This window comes from Leucopleurus acutus (genome assembly GCF_964270905.1).
Source record: "Leucopleurus acutus genome assembly, chromosome: 16".
Taxonomy (NCBI): Eukaryota; Metazoa; Chordata; class Mammalia; order Artiodactyla; family Delphinidae; genus Leucopleurus; species Leucopleurus acutus.
The window spans coordinates 77901692-77921858 of record NC_139158.1 but is presented as its reverse complement, the minus strand read 5'-3'; the positions used below and the strand labels follow the sequence as shown (position 1 = coordinate 77921858).

At 47.9% G+C, this 20167-nt stretch overlaps 1 protein-coding gene across 3 annotated transcripts; it reads left to right on the top strand.

The window, feature by feature from the left end:
* Window positions 1-317: 317 nt before the first annotated feature.
* SALL4 (spalt like transcription factor 4) lies at window positions 318-16546 on the top strand (the record flags this gene model as incomplete). Of its 3 annotated transcripts, none has more annotated exons than XM_082857168.1 (4): window positions 318-447; window positions 10180-11199; window positions 13357-13637; window positions 16127-16546. In XM_082857168.1, the coding sequence occupies 4 exons, from the start codon at window positions 318-320 to the stop codon at window positions 16544-16546; spliced, it is 1851 nt and encodes a 616-aa protein (XP_082713294.1). The 3 variants fall into 3 exon arrangements, with proteins under 3 accessions (XP_082713294.1, XP_082713293.1, XP_082713295.1); XM_082857167.1 differs by having other exon boundaries at window positions 10180-12516; XM_082857169.1 differs by lacking the exon at window positions 10180-11199.
* Window positions 16547-20167: the final 3621 nt, after the last annotated feature.

Here is a 20167-nt window from a genome sequence, read left to right as displayed (position 1 = left end):
CAGCCAATCTGAGCCCGGATGCTAATTAGTTGCTCTCCCCCGATGAACACGCCTTTGTCGCTTGTAGGGCCGGACTACAAAGCCCAGAATGCCTCGCCCCTCCCTGATCAATGAGGTCTTATTTAAATGATCTCTGAGGTCTTGGACCCAGGCCAATCAGCTGTCAGGGCTCATGATAAATCGCAATGCATTATTGATAATAATAATTACTGGGACATGCGCGTTCCGGCCGAAGGGGGGTAAATTTCCCAACTCCAGGAATTTGTGGCGGAGTGGGCAAATAACCGCGGCTCTCCAGGCGCCCCGATGCTCGCACCATGTCGAGGCGCAAGCAGGCGAAACCCCAACACATCAACTCGGAGGAGGACCAGGGCGAGCAGCAGCCGCAGCAGCCGGCCCCGGAGTTTGCAGATGCGGCCGCAGCGGCGCCGGCGGCGGGGGAGCCGGGTGAGTGGGGCTGGCGGCGCACGCCCCGGGCGGGCAGTTTCCGGGACGTTCGCGGGACCCTCGAAGGCGCGGACTTTGGGGAGCCAACGGCTTCCACCGCAGACTGTGGAACCGAGATCTGGGGGCTCAGTTCCAGAGGAGAGCGGCAGCCTCATTCCCCACCCCCACCCTCGTTAATTTTACACTTCTCCCCTTTTATCGCTTCTCCCCTCTTGTGTAAGTTTCACCCCCAGGTCTCGCTCTTATTGTAAAACTGACCCCCAGCCTCTCCTGTGTCCCTCGTTCCTGAAATGTTCCCTTCTCCTTGTCCTCTGCCCCTCTCGTAATTGGTTCCACTCCCCTCACTAGTAGCCTCCCCCCCACTTGTAACTTAGGCTCCCCTCCTCCCTCCCTGGCGCTGCTTTTTAAAAGAAAGACCCCGGGGGTCCCCACTCTTTCCCTCACCCGTTAGGGTCTTTGTAGGAGGCTGGGGAAGGGGCGCACCCTAGGAAGAACTCCCGGGGGAGCACGATCTGTTGCACGCGCCCCTCCCGGGCCAAGAGGGGGGAGGGGGCGCGACCTCTCCCCACCTCCAGGAGGTGGGGTGCGGGCCACCAGCGCTGCGGAGGGGATTGGAGGGCCCGAAGAGGTGGAGGAGAAGAGCACAGTATTTTCCTTTTTTAAAAAAAATTTCTTTTTTGGTTTTCCTCTTTTCTCCCGGGGCTACGCCGCCTGCCGATCTTCGCCCTAACCTTTCGGGGCCTGACCTCCAGCCATCTTTGATTTCCGACTTCCTAAAAATAAACCGCGGCCGGCGGGAGGGGTGTGGGCTCCCAGGGGCTGGGGTCGTGGGCGCACAGCAGCCCCGCTGGGGTGCACCAGCCTGGCGTTTTGCGTGCCTTTTCTAGGGCGCCCGGCTTTCCAAACGCGCGCCCCGGGGGCCAGAGGGGAGAGGTCGGGCCAGGACTGGGCGGTCGTGGCCAGGGTGAGCTCCGGGGGCTGACCCGGCCCACGCTTCCGCGCTGCGCGTCTTGAGGGTCTGGAGGAGTTCTGGACCCCCAGCCCGGTCGGGAGCGGCCAAGCAAACTCCTCTCTTCCTAATCATGTAACCCAGGGGGCTTTAGGAGCCAGTCGATTTCCCACTATCTCCCCTCCGTCCTGGCCCGCCAAATTGTCGCCTGATAAGTTTTTCGCGTACGCGTGGGGGGAGGGGGCGTTTTTAACGTCCTCTTGGGCCTTGTTGGTGGCTTCTCTCCTCTCGTCGCCTGCTTTCTAATTTCCCAGCCCGTGATGGGGGTGTGCGCGGCAACCCGACTCCGAGCTACAACTCCGATGGGAAAACGGTTGCTACGTTTTGGTTACCGTACCTTTTATTTCGGGGAGGGAATGTGGTAAATTTCCTAAATTTATAATATAATGTAAATCCCTATTTCCCCTCAAATAACATTTTTCCAGGGCAAATTAAAGAGATCTGCTTGACCGAGGGGGCGGCTGTGCGTTTTCGGGCGTCTGATGGTCAGGGCAGCGTGCACCCAAGGTCGGAGGAGGGTGGACTCTCTTTGTGCCTTGGGAGGGGGAGTGCGGGGGAGAATGGAGAGGCTTCGTTGCCTGGCCCACCTGGAACAAAAGGGTTAACCCTCTGCCCGCCCGCTTCCTCCCGAGAGGAGGGGCGAGCTCCTGGCTCTGACCCCTCCCCTGGTCCTGCTCTGACCTCCCCTTCCCCCTACCCGCTTCATTTTGGGTGGGCGCGCTGAAGTGGGGCTTTTGGTGGTGTTTGGCACCTTAGGGGGAGCTTCTTAAATTAACGCTAGCTGGAGTTTGCAATCAGTTAACCCGAGCTGGTTAGGATCGCGGGCCTGGCTGTGCGCTCCCTCCACGATTTGGGAGGGGGAGTTGCTATTGATCGCTTGGGTTGGAGTGGACGGCCGAGCTGCGCGCGGGCGCCCCCTGGAGGCCCAGCCTGGAACCTCGCCCTTTGCTGAGAGGCGGGTCCCTTCGCAGGTACCGGCTCACACCTGATGGGTGGGACAGGCTGGGGCAGGGGGATGGAGAGCGCTGGGCTGGGCTAGGCTAGGGGCTCCAGTCAGTTGCTTGAGCTATCCCTGGCTGTGCCGGGTTTTCTTTGCCAAGTCTTTGGAATTCTTGGAAAGAATTCTTCGATCCTCGAATGTGTTCGCAGAGTCCCCCCAGTTGCCAGGATGGGACAGAAGGTAGTTTTCCCAAGTAGTACATTTTAACTGATGCATTTTGTATTTGAGCGGCCTGTATGTATCATTTTAAAAATCCAGTTTAGACTGGTCTTATTTTGCAAAGCCAATTTGAGACCCACTTATAAAGAATGTACTTTTTGAGGGAGGAAAATGAAGTACGGCAAAAAATTAGATCAGAAAATCTGCAGGTGGTCAGGGGACTCAGGCTACATACAGGAAAATTAGCATTTTCTCAAAAGAGTTTCAAATGCCCTTTGTGCTAAACTGGATTACAGCCATCAACGATTAAGATTCCCAAATTTCAAATAACTGCCTAGCCCCAGTTTCTAAACTGAAATGACCTACATTGGCGGTAAGGATTCTGAGAATAGGGCACTTGGGAGCTTATATTTTAATAGAGGGAGAGGGAAATCTTGTTGATCGAAGCGTTAGTTAATGTTGCAGGCTGACTTTCTGTGTTTCCATCTGAGTTTCTGAAAGGGGCTACAACTTGCCCACACCGCTTTTGTTCTGTCAAAAAGAAATTGCACAAGTCAATGCTAGCTGGTCCTTCAAGCCTCTGCAGCCTTCCTCACGGTGGGGAGTTGGGGAGCCATCTTGGGAGCGAGGGATAGAGTTAATGCTTCCTCTTTTTAAATGAAGGTAGGTTTTGGTCAGATTTTAGAGTGAGGTGTGCATTCCAATCTGGTTGTATGACTTTCAGCTGTGTAACCTTGCTTTCTGAGCTTTTGGGTTCTTCCTGTGTACCATGGAGATGAAGCATGCTGTTTATTTAGATAGTTTCCACTATACGAGACCCACTGTGTGCTGGAAACGTGATCAGTAATTAATTTTGTTCAAAATAACAATGTTTTATTTTTTATTGTGCCAAGACGGCACTGAACTGCCAAGTTGAGATAATTCTGCAGTTTTATCTGTAGCCTACTGTGTGCCAGACACCAGGCTGGGGACCTCAACGACATTATCTGTAGTCCTCATTTTTACTCATTTTAGAGTAAACTTTAACTCCTGGTTGCAATGGCTTGCCCAGGGTTGCCTTGTCCTGTTTGCTTTGAGCCTTGCTCTGAATCCAAGAAGCTGTGTTTATCGTGGTTTTAGAAGAGTTGGTTATGGGATGGGATTTTCTATCAGATGAGGGAGCTATGGTGAGTGTTCAGCTGGTTGAGTGTTCTCTCTCCTCCTCCCTTTTAATTTTTGAGATGTGCCTCTGCAGGCTTTAGAATAAGAGGTCCTGGGAAGCAAGTCGAAAATAAAGCAGAGTTTGCATTTGGTGCTCTGGGCTTTACTGCCCTGGAAAAAATGATGGGAAGAGTTCAAGATATTCCCTTTTTCATCAGCCTTAACCTATTGTGCTTTTGATTGTTTAAAAAAGCATCTAAAAATTTTAAAAGCTCTAAATTCATGTAAGAACTGTATCTCTGATCGTTGCCATCTATTTTTTTTCTTCTAGATTTCAAGTCTATGTCAGGCTTTGTTCTAGGGGGATCTGGGGAAGGAGGCAGCAGAAGCTCCTGCCTTCATGGAGTTTACAAATTGCTTAAAAGATGAGCTCCAGTTGAGGCGATATGGGACGTATCTCTACAGCGTAAATAGCAGAGCTCGCACACCTTATAGCACAAAGAAACTTTGATTCTTTTACTTCTTCCTTTTCAGCAGACTTGAATTTTGATCCAAGACCATTTGGAACAAATTTTTTTTGTACCTTAATTAAATAGAAAGTTAATTGCTGCTCTAATTTGCCACCTACAAATTGAGTTAAGGGGCTTGTTCCTTAAGTGTTTCCCCGGATTGCTGAATTCAGATGTAAAATTAAACTGGTAAACCAGTTTCTTTGAACTGGTTCAGTACTTAAGGACATCTCAATTTCCTTTTGTTTTTTGGTAAGCAGTTATCCTGCCGGTGGGGGTGGGGTAGAAGATGTTTATGGACTCTAGATAATCTGCTCATTGTCGTTCTTTTAATATAGGAATGGTGGGGGGGAGATAAGCTTGAGGCATAATGCTTTTCTCGAGATACACAGGTTTGTTTCTTAAGCATTTTCACTGGCTCCAGAATTTGATTGGCCTCTGGCAGATGAGCTTTCTTCCTATACAATAGTAAGAGTATTTTCTATCCATTTGGCAGGGATTGAATCTAAGCCCCCTGCTGGGTTTACTGCATTCTTCCAACTTATTGGATAACTAGATGCTGAGAGATAACATTCCTAAAATTCGGAGTGGGGGTGGGGTGGAAGGGTGGAAGATCTAGTTGCTGTGTAATCCCTCTGAACTTTGCTTTTTCCTTTTGGGAAGGGTTAACTTAAGCATACCCAGCAATTGTTCATAACAGAGTCGTCTTACTCTTTGGCAAATACGCTTTCAGTATTTGCCAGTGGTGGTCTGAATGTCGAAGTACTTTTTACTGCACCAGCAAACAGAGCTCCTGCTGTTTGAAGACTCAAGTGGGATGTTGCTGGTATTGCTTGGAGGCTACAGAAGAGGCAAGCCTGTGTATACAGTGCAGGCAAGCTGGTATTCAGGTTGTAAATCACTCTTGGGAACTGTTGGATCCTTCTAGGGCAGGGAGCTTAACCTTTTTTGTGCCACATTCACCCCTTCTCATCAGAATGTATTTAAATGCATACAATAAGATACATAGAAATACCAAGGAAATAAATTGCGTTGAGATAACACTTAGTAAAAGTAACATGGGCTTCTTTGTGAACACAATAAAGGAGATCTAGCAGTCAGTCAGGTAACCAGAATTTCCAGTAATGCAACCGCATTGACATCATAGGAAAATACCTGCTTACTGTTGATGACATAGGCATGGGTTCTGCAAATACCGCTGAGGTATGTTCCCCACGCTCATAATTGAAAGAAATGGTAAGTTTTAATTCAGCTGAGTGAAAATAAGGTTGCCATCTTTTTTTCCCTGTCTAATTTCATCAGCCCCAGTTTAAAGAGTTATCTCCTTTAAAACCTGCATTGTCAGTAAGGGAATATTGTCCCCAAGGGGGTGAAAATTGGTTTTTTTTTGGGTGGGGCAAAAATGTTTATTGATGTTACAGTGGTTTGTGGCCTTCCAAAGGACCATAGTGCATAAACAGATAATATAATATATTGGTGGTATTAAAATTTGGGGGGGGGCGGTGATTAGGAAAAAAAAGCTTTAAAAGCCTTCCTAGAGGGGTAAAATGAAAAAAAGTTCAAGAAACTGCTCTAGAAGAAACAATTATAAATCAGGCCACTAGCTTCAGTTCTCCTCTTCAATAGTATTTGAGGCTCTAATCCCTGCCCTTGTGTTTTACCAGCACGGCACCTTGAGGCAGTTATTTCTGAGCCTTTGTTTCCATGTTTGCGAATTGGGAACAAAGATGCTTGTTTACGTGGCTACGAAGATAAGTGAGTTAAGGTATAGGAGTCTGAAGTGAGTGCTTTGTTGCAGTTTGTGGAGGATGGTAGTAGTTTTGCTTTGGCCCTTAACAAGCATTTGTACATGAGCTTTGTTAGAGATTTCCAGAAGTAGAATGGCTGAGAAAAGGGGTGTAACATGCTAATTAAAAAGAAGCCAAAGTACAGAAGTGTATACATTTATTTATTTTTTTTCTGTGGTCACACTGCACGGCATGTGCCTCTCTGACCAGGGATCGAACCTGCGTCCCCTGCATTGGAAGTGTGGAGTCTTAACCACTGCACTGCCAGGCAAGTCCCAAAAGTGTATACATTTTAAAGTTTCTCTTCCACTCCAGGCCTGTGCTCCAAGAGGCAGGGACCAGCCACAGCATCTATTATTTCAAAAGTTTCCCACGTACATACTTATATCTTTATCCCCAGACACAAAGAGGGCGGAGCATGTTCTCTATACATCCTGTTCTCTACACTTTTTTTCCTCTTGAAATCAGTCTTGGGTGGTTGTCTTACAGATCAAGCATATATAATAAAGATCTACTTTATTTTAGAAGGCTACAAAGCAGTCATCATTTTCGTGTACCCTGATTTATTCAATCAGAACCGTACTGACGGACCAGAGTGCATCCTTTTTTGTTTAGGCTGTTTGTTACTATGAAACCTGTATCCTGGTATCACAGAAAGTAAACTCCTAACAAGGGAATTGCTGGGTGGAAGGAGAATTGCACTAAAATGATGATGTTGGTGGACTGTGCTCTGAACAAGTTGTATGTACTTATAGGCACCAGCCTACTGGTGTATTTCCCTCCCAAGAGAAACTCTTTAAGTTCTACTTCTAAAGTTCTTGACACATAATTGCCAAAATTGCACTTCCAGAAAGATTGTGCCCGTTTAACAACACACCCCAGCAAACACCGCATTAGAAGTCTTGGGAGAGTGTACCAATAGATACTATCTTAAGGATTCTGGGAATTGATGAATATATTTAACTTGATTCTTGGAAATTTTATTGCTTTGGAGCAGTTGTGGAGCCGGAAGGAAGGAGGTACCTACCTGATACACTCCACATGGAAGTAGCAGGGGTGTATTGTGTCCTAAGTTAACCTCCCCACACCTCCAAACCTGACCCCTCAAGCTTTCCTGTTCCTCCTGGGGTTTCTGTGAAAGGAAAGAGTTGCCAGTCTCAACAGAAGAAACATATGCTTAGGAGGAAGTGTATCAAGGAAGAGTTCAAAGGGACGGTCTGGGTCCTGCGTGCCTTGGTTTTAATGTTGGCTCCGCAGTTTACCACATGCCCTACCTTGGGGAAGTTAATGTCCTCTGTGCCTCAGTTTCCCCCTCTGTTAAATATAATAGTCTCTACCTCAAGAGTTGTTAATAACATGTAAATTACACCTGGTGCATAGTAAGTGCTCAAAAGTTACCTATGACTAGATTTTTCGTTGTGTTGCCTTGGGTATAAGTCACATTACATCCAAGTCTGTTTTTCTTATCTGTAAATGGGGCTGATGTTAAATAGGGTTGGATGGGTATAGTGTGGAGCCCAGGGCAGCTGGAGGTTCTAGTCTGGACTACAGGAGGCTATTAGGCTGTCATCTTTTTATCACCCCCTTAGCCCCTGCCTTGTACTCAGTAGGAGGCGAGAAGTCTTGTTAAACGAGTGAGGCTTTAAATGACTGGTACAAGGCTTATTGTGTTCCGCAGCCCTAGTTGCCCAGGTAACCAGATAAGCCGCGGAAATAGAAAAGGTGGAGAAACTGATGTTAACTGAATACGTACAGTATCTGCACTTTCAGGTCATAGGATGGTGCCAGGGTCACAGTCAGCACTCGACAAACATTTGTTAAATTAATCACATCACTTAACACAGGCATCTAACTTACGTGGTTGTCACGATTTTGCACATTTAATAGAAATCCTGAGGGGTAAGCCCACCACATCAAACCTGTTTTCCATGGATTGATCCTGACCTGTTTGCTTTCTCTTGGCTTACCCCCGACCCGCATACACCTTGCAGAACTTCTGATGATTATTTAGTCTGAAATTAGGAAAAATTAAGTCAGTTTATTAAGGCCGTGCTATGGAAATGTAAAAGAACCAGTGTTTGAAAATCTGATGGAAAGTATAGATCTTTCTCAAGAGAAATACACTTTGTTGCAAGAACAGCCCCTCCCCAAATTGTTGACTGACTCCTCAGTCAAAAACCCATGCTGTTGGGAAATGTAATCACCCAAGGAATTGAGGCAAAATGGGTTAGTTGGCTTTACAAAGTGATCATTTTATTTAAAAGATAAGTGGATACTGCCTGGCCTTACCCCCATGCATTTGTACATTTCAAATAGGATTTGTTTTAAACAAAAATGGTCACACCTTACAAACTATTCTGTAACCTACTTCCACCTAACTTCTGTCTCCATGTCAGGACGTACGGAAATTCTGCATCGTTTTTGTACTGTGGGTAAACCAAAATTTACCTTTTTTTCCCCCTCTTTTGTGGCTCTAAACATTTCTGTGAAAAATATCCATCTTCCTCCATGGATTTTTTTTTTTTTAAATAAGTTTATTTATTTATTTATTTATATTTGGCTGTGTTGGGTCTTTGTTGCCGCACGCAGGCTTTCTCTAGTTGCAGCGAGCGGGGGCTACTTGTTGTGGTGGCTTCTCTTGTTGTGGAGTGCAGCCTTCAGTAGTTGTGGCGCATGGGCTTCGTTGCTCTGCGGCATGTGGGATCTTCCCGGCCCGTGTCCCCTGTGCTGGCAGGTGGATTCTTAACCACTGCGCCACCAGGGAAGTCCTCTCCATAGATCTTTGTATACGCGTGCAAATGTCTGTGGTTTGGATCTGCGCACCTGGAGTTGCTGGGTCTGAGGTGTGCCTGTATGACTTCTCAGTGGTAAGGTGTACATATAATAGGTGAGGCAGGAAATGAGAAAAATAAAGTAGCTTAGAGGTTCTCCACCCGCCAGGACTCGGGCATCTGGCTAAAAAGCACAGTCCCCCGACAGGCATTGTGACGTGCAGACTAGCAGTCACTGTGAAGGAAATAGGACCCAACTGCAAAAGAAGTCCAGGGACCACTCATTTTCAGGAATAGAACTACCCAGAATAGGATGGTTGGTTGACTTTCGTGTAACAGAGTAGAAGTTGCAAACGGAAGGTGAGGAATAAAATCCATCATTCCCATCCCTTCCTTTCTTGGGCTTCTTTCTTTGTTTAATGGCTTATTAATCCTTTAATGGCCTGTTAAGGCATTTCTGTAGGTTTTTCGTAATCAGGAAGGTCAGTGAAGTTTTTTTCTTGGACAATGCAGTCTTTCCTTTTTTTTCAGTGTGTTTTTTCTTATTAATTTTTAGCACCTTTAAACTTTCATTGTCCCTGGTGGGAAGGTACACTTACCACATTGTCTGAATGAGTGACTTACTGCAATTTCACTTTCGATGGGCCCAGGATGGAGATGAGCGGCCATGATTTGAGCAGGTTTCCAACATCATTTTATGGTGGCATGAGATCCATTTGCCTTTCGAGCCAGCTCTCAGCTGGGTGAGGGCCAGAGCTCCAAGGGGATTATTTTAATGAATTGTATGCGTTTCCCAGGGCTGCCTTAATAAGTTGGCACAGACTAGATGGTTTAAGACAGATTTATTCTCACAGTTCTGGAGGGTGGACAGCTGACATTTAGGAGTTGCAGGGCTCCTTTTGGAGCCTCTGAGGGTGAGTCTGTACCAGGCCTCCTCCCTACCTTTTGTTGGCTTCCAGCCGTCCTTGGCTTATAAAAGCCACATAACTCCTGCCTTGGCTTCACGTGGCCTGATTCTGTCTCATGTCCCTTTCTTTTCTCCTTAAGGACACCAGATACTGGGCTTGGGACCCATCCGAATTACAACTGCAAAGATTTCCCCCCCTGCCCCAAAGAAGGTCGCTTGCACAGGCGCAGGGGTTAGGATTGGACATTTTGGGGGCTTATGATTTGACCCCCACTACCTAAGTGATTGGTTCATTTGAGACTCTTTGGATGCCTTGTTCCCTTACACAGTTCTGTGCGTGTTGGGACACAGATCACGAAGACCTCTGGACTGTGAGCTGTGGTTTTTCCCAAGAAATCGCCCCACATCCTTTCTTGGGTAGAGTTCTTAGCTTTTCCTCTCTTGTCACAGGTACTCCAATGAACCCCCCAGGGAGTGGCGATGACGTGAACGTGGACGGAGCAGGGATAAAGAGGCCTCGGCGGGAGGAGACTCACATCTGTGAGAAATGCTGTGCCGAGTTCTTCAGTTTCTCGGAGTTCTTAGACCATAAGAAGAATTGCACTAAAAATCCACCTGTCCTCATCATGAACGACAGCGAGGGGCCGGTGCCTTCAGAAGACTTCTCCGGGGCTGTGCTGAGCCACCAGCCACGCAGCCCAAGCAGGAAGGACGGTCACAGAGAGGACGGTGGCAGCTCAGGGGACACGAGGGAGAAGCCGGGGGCAGAGTCCATCGTGTACTTAAAGACGGAGGCCGCCCTGCCACCCACACCCCAGGACATAAGCTATTTACCCAAAGGCAAAGTGGCCAACACCAACGTCACGCTTCAAGCGCTACGGGGCACCAAGGTGGCCGTGAACCAGCGGGGCGCAGACGCGCCCCCAGCCCCGCTGCCCGGCGCCAGCAGCATCCCCTGGGTCCTCGAGCAGATCCTGTGTCTGCAGCAGCAGCAGCTCCAGCAAATCCAGCTCACGGAGCAGATCCGCGTGCAGGTGAACCTGTGGGCCTCCCACGCCCTCCACTCCAGCGGCGTGGCCGGAGCTGACTCCCTGAAGACGCTGGGCGGCCACGTGTCCCAGCAGGTTTCGGCGGCTGTGGCTCTGCTCAGCCAGAAGGCGGGGAGCCCGGCTTTGCCCCTGGACACCTTGAAGCCAGCCAAGCTACCTCACACCAGCATCCCTTCTGCTGCCAGCTCCGTGTCCCCAGGGCTGACGCCCTTCGCCCTGAAGCCAGACGGGACCCGGGTGCTCCCCAACGTCCTGTCGCGTCTCCCGGGGGCGTTGCTACCTCAGGCCCCAGGCTCTGTGCTCTTCCAGAGCCCCTTCTCCGCGGTGGCGTTAGACCCGTCCAAGAAAGGGAAAGGGAAGCCACCGAGTGTCTCCTCGGTAGATGTCAAACCCAAGGACGAGGTCCTCTACAAGCACAAGTGTAAGTACTGTAGCAAGGTTTTTGGGACTGATAGCTCCTTGCAGATCCACCTCCGCTCCCACACCGGAGAGAGACCCTTCGTGTGCTCTGTCTGCGGTCACCGCTTCACCACCAAGGGCAACCTCAAGGTGCACTTTCATCGGCATCCCCAGGTGAAGGCAAACCCGCAGCTGTTTGCCGAGTTCCACGACAAGATGGCGGCAGGCGGTGGCCTTCCCTACGCGCTCTCTGGCCCTGTCCCCGTAGATGAATCCGGGCTCTCCTTAGACAACAAACCCGTCCTTGCGACGGGGACCCCCAATGTAGGGCTATCTCAGAATCTCTCTTCGGGGACTAACTCCAAGGACCTCATGGGTGGCCCGTTGCCCAGCGACCTGCAGCCCGGGCCTTCTCCGGAAAGTGAGGATGGATGCATCCTACCTGGGGTGGGGCCCAACCATAACTCCCCTAGGGTTGGTGGCTTCCAAGGGAGTGGGACACCCGAGCTGGGGTCAGAGACCCTGAAATTGCAGCAGCTGGTGGAGAACATCGACAAGGCCACCACCGACCCCAACGAATGTCTCATATGCCACCGTGTCTTAAGCTGCCAAAGTTCCCTCAAGATGCATTACCGCACCCACACCGGGGAGAGGCCGTTCCAGTGTAAGATCTGTGGTCGAGCCTTCTCCACCAAAGGCAACCTGAAGACGCACCTCGGGGTGCACCGGACCAACACGTCCATAAAGACGCAGCACTCGTGCCCCATCTGCCAGAAGAAGTTTACCAACGCGGTCATGCTGCAGCAGCATATTCGGATGCACATGGGCGGTCAGATTCCCAACACGCCTCTGCCGGAGAATCCCTGTGACTTTGCGGGTCCCGAGCCGATGATGGTCGGTGAAAATGGCGGCACAAGCGTTGTCTGTCATGATGATGTCGAAAGCATCGATGTAGATGAAGTCTGCTCCCAGGAGGCCCCTGGCAGCTCCTCGAAGGTCCCCATGCCCCTTCCCAGCATCCACTCGGCATCACCTACTCTAGGGCTGGCCTCGGTGGCTTCCCTAGATGCCCAGGGGAAGACGGGTCTCACTGGTCTTGTCCTGCAGCGACAGAGCAGCCGAGAAAATGGTTCCGTGGAGAGTGATGGCTTGACCAACGACTCTTCCTCCTCGGTGATGGGGGACCAGGAGTATCCGAGCCGAAGTCCAGATGTCCTGGAGACCACGTCCTTCCAGGCAGTCTCCCCAGCCAATAGCCAAGCGGAGAGTGTCAAGTCCAAGTCTCCCGATACCGGTGGCAAAGTGGACAGCTCCGAGAACAGCCGCACTGAGACGGAAGGTGATAGAGCTTTGGATTTAACTTAGGTCCATTCTGGGCACAGAGTCATCCAAAAGGAACCTGGGTTGAACTTGACAAATGGAGAGTGTGGTATATGTGAAATAGCTCCCCTGTAGGGCGATTAGCCTTTCTGTGGGTACTTCTGGATAGAGGGCAATAATAACTACCTCTGTCGTAGTAGAGACATGCTTTTATTTACGACGGTTCTTGCAAGCTGGGTGTGGACAGCGTACTTACTTTTGGTGGGTTTTTATTTTTGTGTTTGAGCCCTGTGGGGGCAACATGGGTGACCCTAAGTAAATGCTCCAGTAGAAGAGTGTTTGAGAAAGTGGGCACTGCTTTTTGGCCAGTGAGATAAGCCATAGTTCCTTGATTCTGAAATCTCACTCCCTTATGCAAAGTTCACAAATTAATAACTCTTGAGGGAGAGGAAAGAACCTAACCTATTTTAAAAGCACCCCATATAAATGGGGTGCCTATTGACGGCATTAATGGCAAAAATGGGGGAATAGCAACATCGTAGAATCAGAAAGATAGTGTCAGGGCTTACTTTATAAAGGTAACTGAATGCAGGAATTTAAACTTGGAATTGCATTGCCTGTGACTGTTGCTGATACCTTTAAAGCCAAAATAGTAACCTTCTCTGAAGTGCTGGAGTCACTCTCCGTGCAGATAAACAAGTAAAAGGAAAGCTGCTTGCAAGGTGTGAATTTCCTGAACGCTATTCGCAGGCTGTCAAACGGTGGGGCAGTTGTGGTCAAAGCTCCTTTCCTTTTGGATTGAAGAATGAATGACTGTAGGATGATCATTTGGGTTGTTTTTTTTTCCTGTGCACGCCAGGTCGGAGCACTGGCCCACCGACATTTATCCGAGCCCAGCCAGCCTACGTCAAAGTCGAAGTTCCTGGTGCGTTCGTTGGGCCCGCGACCATGTCCCCAGGCGTGACACCTTTGCTCGCCATCCAGCCCCGACGACAGGCCAAGCAGCACGGCTGCACAAGGTGCGGGAAGAACTTCTCATCTGCCAGCGCGCTTCAGATTCACGAGCGGACTCACACCGGGGAGAAGCCTTTCGTGTGTAACATTTGCGGGCGAGCTTTTACCACCAAAGGCAACTTGAAGGTGAGTTCACGCCTCGCAGTGCAGTCAAAAAAGAAAAAACGGAAAAAAGAAGAAGCAGACTTGCTCACATTACAGCATCTCTGAAGTTGGGATTCTCGTCGTAGTCAGTGCCTGCATGAAATCGTTCAAGTCTGGAAACACAGATGATGTTTGTCTTGTATTGTCATGTAGTGTCGATAAATCCTTTACGGATTTGCCTGTGCTTTCAGACTTGATGACCACCCTGTACGTTGGTTGTGTTTCCCTGGCCTGCTAGGTTGAAATAAATACCACGAGTTAAACATAGATATGGTGCCACTGGAGTTAAAGGAAGAAAGTCTCCAGGTTTATTGGCCTTTCTTTGCAAGTGAACAGCTGGGTTCTTCCAAAGAATGTCGTGTGTCTATTGTTAGGATAAGTTGTTTCCACCTAAGATATTACCTGGGAGACTGTCCCATGTAAGGATCGAAAGTGGCCTGTGTAAGGACACAGGATGGGAAACCTGGGTTTCCCTCATGGTCCTGCCTCTACTTTGTTCCAGGCGTGTTCCTCTGGACCTCTTTTCTCTAACTAGCTCCCCAGTGAGTAGACTAGTTGAATTCTTTGTAATGAGAATGAAGGTTGAAACTTCATCTTAAAGTTGACCTAGAAGACCTCATGTCATTTTAGAAATTAAAAGTACTTATTAAAAAAACTATATTCTCTTAATATTTTAGTCTAGGTGGCAAAAATGTCAGGGGAGGAACATGGAAGTAATTTAATCTGTAACCCCAACTTCCAGAAATACAAAGCGTAAATTTATTCAGGGACCTTGGAATCAGTCTGGGGAAGGTTTGGAGCTGCTTGGGCGGGTGGCTCCCGTGCCTCGGTTTCTCAGGCATGGGGATCATGGTAATGACCTCAGGGTTGCTTGGAGATTAATTGAGTTGTATGAGTGTTTCACGTGATGCGAGGAACATCTTAGTAATTTCTTGGAGTGATGAAGAGCAAGTGACGTCTGAGCCCGCTGGGATAACTGCTGACTTCTAAGCATGTCAGTGAAGTGATGTGAGAATGCTTGAAACCCAGGACCCATCACGTTCTTCAGCTCTTTATAAAGAAAGAGATTTGAAAACTCAAAAACCAGACCAGGAACATAATTGCAGGTAGGAGGCTGGCCAGGCAGAAGCAGCAGTAAGTGGTAGGATCTCTGTCCTCTTCAGAAGAGTCCTTGCCTTGTCTGCTACCATAGATGAAATAACATTCATTCCCCTTGGCCTCGTGTAACCTTCCCAACTAGGCTTATTTTTCTCTACAGCAGTGATTATTCTTGTTGACACACTTACGTATTTAGGATGTCAGCTCCATCAGGCCAGGGTCTGTTTTGTTCAAAGATTATTTTTTTAACTCAAATTTTCTTTTTTCTTTCTTTTTTTTTTTTTTTGCGGTATGCGGGCCTCTCACTGTTGTGGCCTCTCCTGTTGCGGAGCACAGGCTCCGGACGTGCAGACTCAGCGGCCATGGCTCACGGGCCCAGCCGCTCCGCGGCACGTGGGATCTTCCTGGACGGGGGACGGACTCTCAACCACTGCGCCACCAGGGAAGCCCTTTAACTCAAATTTTTATTCAAGTAATTGTCGATTCATGCAGAGGGAGAAGTCATACAGAGATGCTTACCCACTTTGCTAGTTTCTCCCAGTGATAGAATTTTGCACAACTATAGAATAAATAATAACCAGGATATTGACATTGATGTAACCTACTGGTCTTATAGATCTTCCCGTTTTACTTGTACTCCGTGTCTGTATGTGTTAAGTTCCGTACCATTTGTTAACTGTGTAAGTTTGTGTGTTCACAAGTTGTAACCCTAGCACTTGAAACAACACTGCTATGTAGTAGGTGTTGACAAAACTGTACATGTGAACAGTGGTATGGGGAAAATTGGAGTGTGTATTCCCCACCCCGGTTGCCCTTACTTGCCTCTAGGCAGGAATGTAGATCCATGGTTGCCGGATGATCTGATTTTTTTCTCCCCCCAAGAGAATAGGTATCTGTATTTTTTAAAAAAAATAAATTTATTTATTTTGGGTGCATTGGGTCTTCGTCGCTGCACCAGGGCTTTTCTTTAGTTGTGGCGAGCAGGGGCTACTCTTTGTTGTGGTGCGCAGGCTTCTCATTGCGGTGGCTTCTCTTGTGGCAGAGCACAGACTTTAGGTGCATGGGCTTCAGTAGTTGTGGCACGTGGGCTCCAGAGCGCAGGCTCAGTAGTTGTGGCGCACGGGCTTAGTTGCTCCGCGGCGTGTGGGATCTTCCCGGACCTGGACTGGAACCCGTATCTCCTGCATTGACAGGCGGATTCTTAACCACTGCGTCACCAGGGAAGCCCAATATCTGGATTTTTTTTAATATGAAATCTAATTTTTAAATATAAGTTTAGATAGACCAAACCCATAGGCAGACTTGACTTTGGTTTGCCCACATGCAATCCCATCTCTGTTTTGGTGGAAACCTTTCTGTCCCTCTTCCCACAGGTCCATTATATGACGCACGGGGCCAACAATAGCTCGGCACGCCGTGGCAGGAAGCTGGCCATCGAGAACACCATGGCTCTATTAGGAACGGACGGAAAGAGGGTCCCCGAGATATTTCCCAAGGAAATCCTGGCCCCTTCGGTGAACGTGGACCCTGTTGTGTGGAATCAGTACACCACCATGCTCAATGGTGGTCTGGCCATGAAGACCAACGAAATCTCTGTGATCCAGAGTGGTGGCATTCCCACCCTCCCGGTGTCGCTGGGGGCCAGCTCTGTGGTGAATAACACCGCTACCTCCAAGATGGATGGCTCCCAGTCGGCCATCAGTGCCGAGGTGGAGAAGCCAGGAGCTGCCGACAGCGTCCCCAAACACCAGTTCCCTCACTTCCTGGAGGAAAACAAGATCGCCGTCAGCTAAGCTACAGGAGAACGCACGTGGAAGGAGTAGTGCCGTGACCTCTCTAGAACTGTCCCTTTTTTGTTTGTTTTTCTTAAAGACCCCATCTCCTCCAGTTTTCTTCCTGATGTGCAAATAATGTTTACAGTTGTGACCACAACCTCAGGCACATCCTACAATCACAATGTTGCTATGCTGCTTTGCAAAAACAAACAAACAAAAAAGAAAAAATCAAAAAAAAAATTCATACTAAAACAAATATAGACTAGTATTTTTTTTTTAATTTTGGAAAGAAGCGGGTCTTGCAAAGTAGTTTTGTTACTTGCAACAAACTATATACATAAAACCTTTGTACAACCTAGAGTAACTGTTTCCAAAGACCGTCCCCTATTTCAAGTTGGAAGGTGTTGAACCACCATGGAGAAGACAACTGTTTTGCCTGTTTGGGGGGTGGGGGGAGGGGTGGGTGGGGACTGTATACTTACTTCTGCGGTGACTGTATGCGGGTAAATGGACAAGGTCTGTCGTCTGTTTAGGGACCTGTTTGGTATTCTCCCAACCCTACACCCATTTTTCTTTTCTTTTTTGAATGTACTTTTTTTTTTTTTTTAAAGCCGAGGTTGTAGAATTCCAACTTTTTTTTCAACCTTGGAACCTGAAGTAGAATGCCCTCAAGTGGACAGATTTTAGTCCTTAGAAAGTCGGTGTGTGTGTTGCTGCTTATTTAAATACAGTTCAGTTGGAGTCCCAAGAGTGCCAAGGTGTCCTCCCTATGCTTTCCAGATGCCCTTCTTCTTCCTAAAACCAGGAGAGGTGAGCACCTGAGCAGGGAATCTCAGGTGACCTAATTGAGTTCACCGGTGCCTACTCTGAAGCGCTGGGTGTCCGTTCTTGAAGAAACAAACTCACAGGAAGGGTGTGTCTTATTATACACTAATAACTTCTTATACTAATTTGTACCAGAAGTTCCTTGATTGTGACTTATGCCAAGTAATTATGAAGATTTTTTTTTTTTCTGAGTATTGCATGAAGGCTACCAAGTTGGAACAGGCAAGTCCTGGATGTGAAAGCTTTAATTTATCTACCTCATTCATGTGTTATTTTTGTAGCTATAGTCTCTATTTTCTTATTTGATGACCGCTGAAGTGTTCCTAGGTCCTGTCGTAAACCTAAGAGTTGATGTATTGGTGGGAGCAGCTGGAAGTTCAACATGTTGTGATTCTTTTTTTCTTAATCCCCCTTTTGTATATGTGATATTAAGCAGACGATGAAGCGTTACTCTTGAGGATTTAACAAGGAAGGAGAAAGAAAGACCCACATTTCTGGGTGAAGTCTTTGCCCCTCTATGTGGAAAAGTGGATTGTGACTGTTCTCAAGTCTGTCTCTCGGTAATTGCACCTGACTTTAGGATCCAAAAAAAATTTTTTTTGTTTTGCCAAGTTGTGCCTTTCCTTCTGGAATTGTAAGTGAACACATAATAGTACCTGTTTACACTGTGAAGTGGATATTGTTACAGAAAATACACCAGAGGCTTTCTCACTTGTTAAGCTAATAATGCCTTGTGAATGTATGATCTACGGAGAAACCCCTGTAGTTTTTACCTGCTGATGCTGTCTGTCTGTCGGAGAATAAATTTTGGATGGTTCTTTTTTTCACCACCAGGTGTGTATGTAAGTTTTTCTGGTAGTTTCTGCTCTAAACTTGAGAATCCTGGACTTCCCTGGTGGTCCAGTGGTTAAGACTCCACGCTTCAAATGCAGGGGATGTGGGTTCGATCCCTGGTGGGGGAACTAAGACCCCACCTGCTGCGCAGCGCAGCCAAAAAATTAAAAAAAAACAACCTGAGAATCCTTAACTGACAATCGTTTCCAGCTCCCTTGGTCTCTCTAGGTCCTAGAATTGAAGCTGCACGTCTGGTTACGTCTGTGCTTGACCCCACTACTCAAGCACACACAGCTAACTACTTGCTGGTTGGTATCTTTCTTTTTTAAGGCATTTTATTAGAGTCCTCTCCTTCTAGAGAACTTTGCTTGTGTTTGCTTGTAACTGTGGAAAATTTATCAGGCCCTAGATGATCCCACATTTCAACCCATCCATACCTGGTTACACGTCACTGGGCAGAGAGACAGGTTCTGGTTTTTGTTTCTGATTTTTTTGGCCATGCCACACTGCATGCGGGATCTTAGTTCCCTGACCAAAGATCGAACCTGTGCCCCCTGCAGTGGAGTGCAGAGCCCTAACCACTGGACCGCCATGGAATTCCCAGAGAGACAGTATTTTAATCATCTCATACTTACAGGCTGGCTGCTTAGAAGGGGATGGGCTGAGAATCACATAGGAGGTGGGATTTAATTCCAAGGGAAGAATCTTAGGGTGGTGGGAAAAGTGCTCTTTGAGGAGAGACACAAGGGCAGGACCATGGTAATGTCCTCCTGGCATAGTACCCTCTTGTGCTGTGTTGTGTCTTTGCAAGACACGGCATCAGGCTCATTATGTAATGGATGTGGGTACCGCAGCATCCCGGAAAGGAGTCTTGACATCCAGGAAAGGTCTAGGAGTTGTGTCCATATTGCCTTTGACCTGATGTGAGCTCTGCGTGTCAACTTCCTTTGCAGGTGGATGCCCTCCTCCCCGGGGTTTGATGTTCTTTGACCTCAACTCATCTTAATTTAGGGTAAAGCAGCCACTCTTGACTGAGAGCGAGATAAACCCAATCGTTTAGATAACTGAAATGGAGGGATCTAAACCAGGGGTCCCCATCCCTGGGCAGTGGACTGGTACCAATCCATGGCCTGTTAGGAACCGGGCCACACGGCAGGAGGTGAGTGACAGGTGAGCATCGGCCGCTGCCCATCGCTCGCATTACCGCCTGAAACTTCCCCCACCCATGTATGTGGAAAAATTGTCTTCCACCAAACCAGTCCCTGGTGCCAAAAAGGTTGGGGACTGCTGATCTAAACTAATATGCCCTGGTCCCAAGTATTTAGAATTTTCATCCTTTCTCACAATTGATACTACCCTACAGCTAAGTTTTATGTCTTTCTAGATTCAAATGTATGAGAATTGTTTTACTTAAGTGGAAAATATGCTTTCTCCTCTCACATATTAGAGACATCTTTCCAAGGTAAAGCACATTTCTGGCTAATCCTTTTTAAATATCTGCAATAATACAAAAATGTTTAATCAGCTATTGCTGGACAGTAATTATGTTTCCTCCAGACTTTGGTTTTGATAATCTTTGTGGTCTAACTTTTCTTGCACTTGACTCCAGGGTGAATTCCTCCTTGAGGGATTGCTAGGACAAAGATTATGAATGTTTCCACGTGTGTTTGCAGTTGTTTTCGTAAGCATGTGTGTGTGTGGCTGTTTTCTCGGCCTTAATCTTTTTTTTTTTTTTTTTTTTTGCGGTACGCGGGCCTCTCACTGCTGTGGCCTCTCCCGTTGCGGAGCACAGGCTCTGGACGCGCAGGCCCAGCGGCCATGGCTCACGGGCCAAGCCGCTCCGTGGCATGTGGGATCTTCCCGGACTGGGGCACGAACCCGTGTCCTCTGCATCGGCAGGCGGACTCTCAACCACTGTGCCACCAGGGAAGCCCTCAGCCTTAATCTTTGAAGCCAGAAGAATAGGTTGTGAGCAGTACA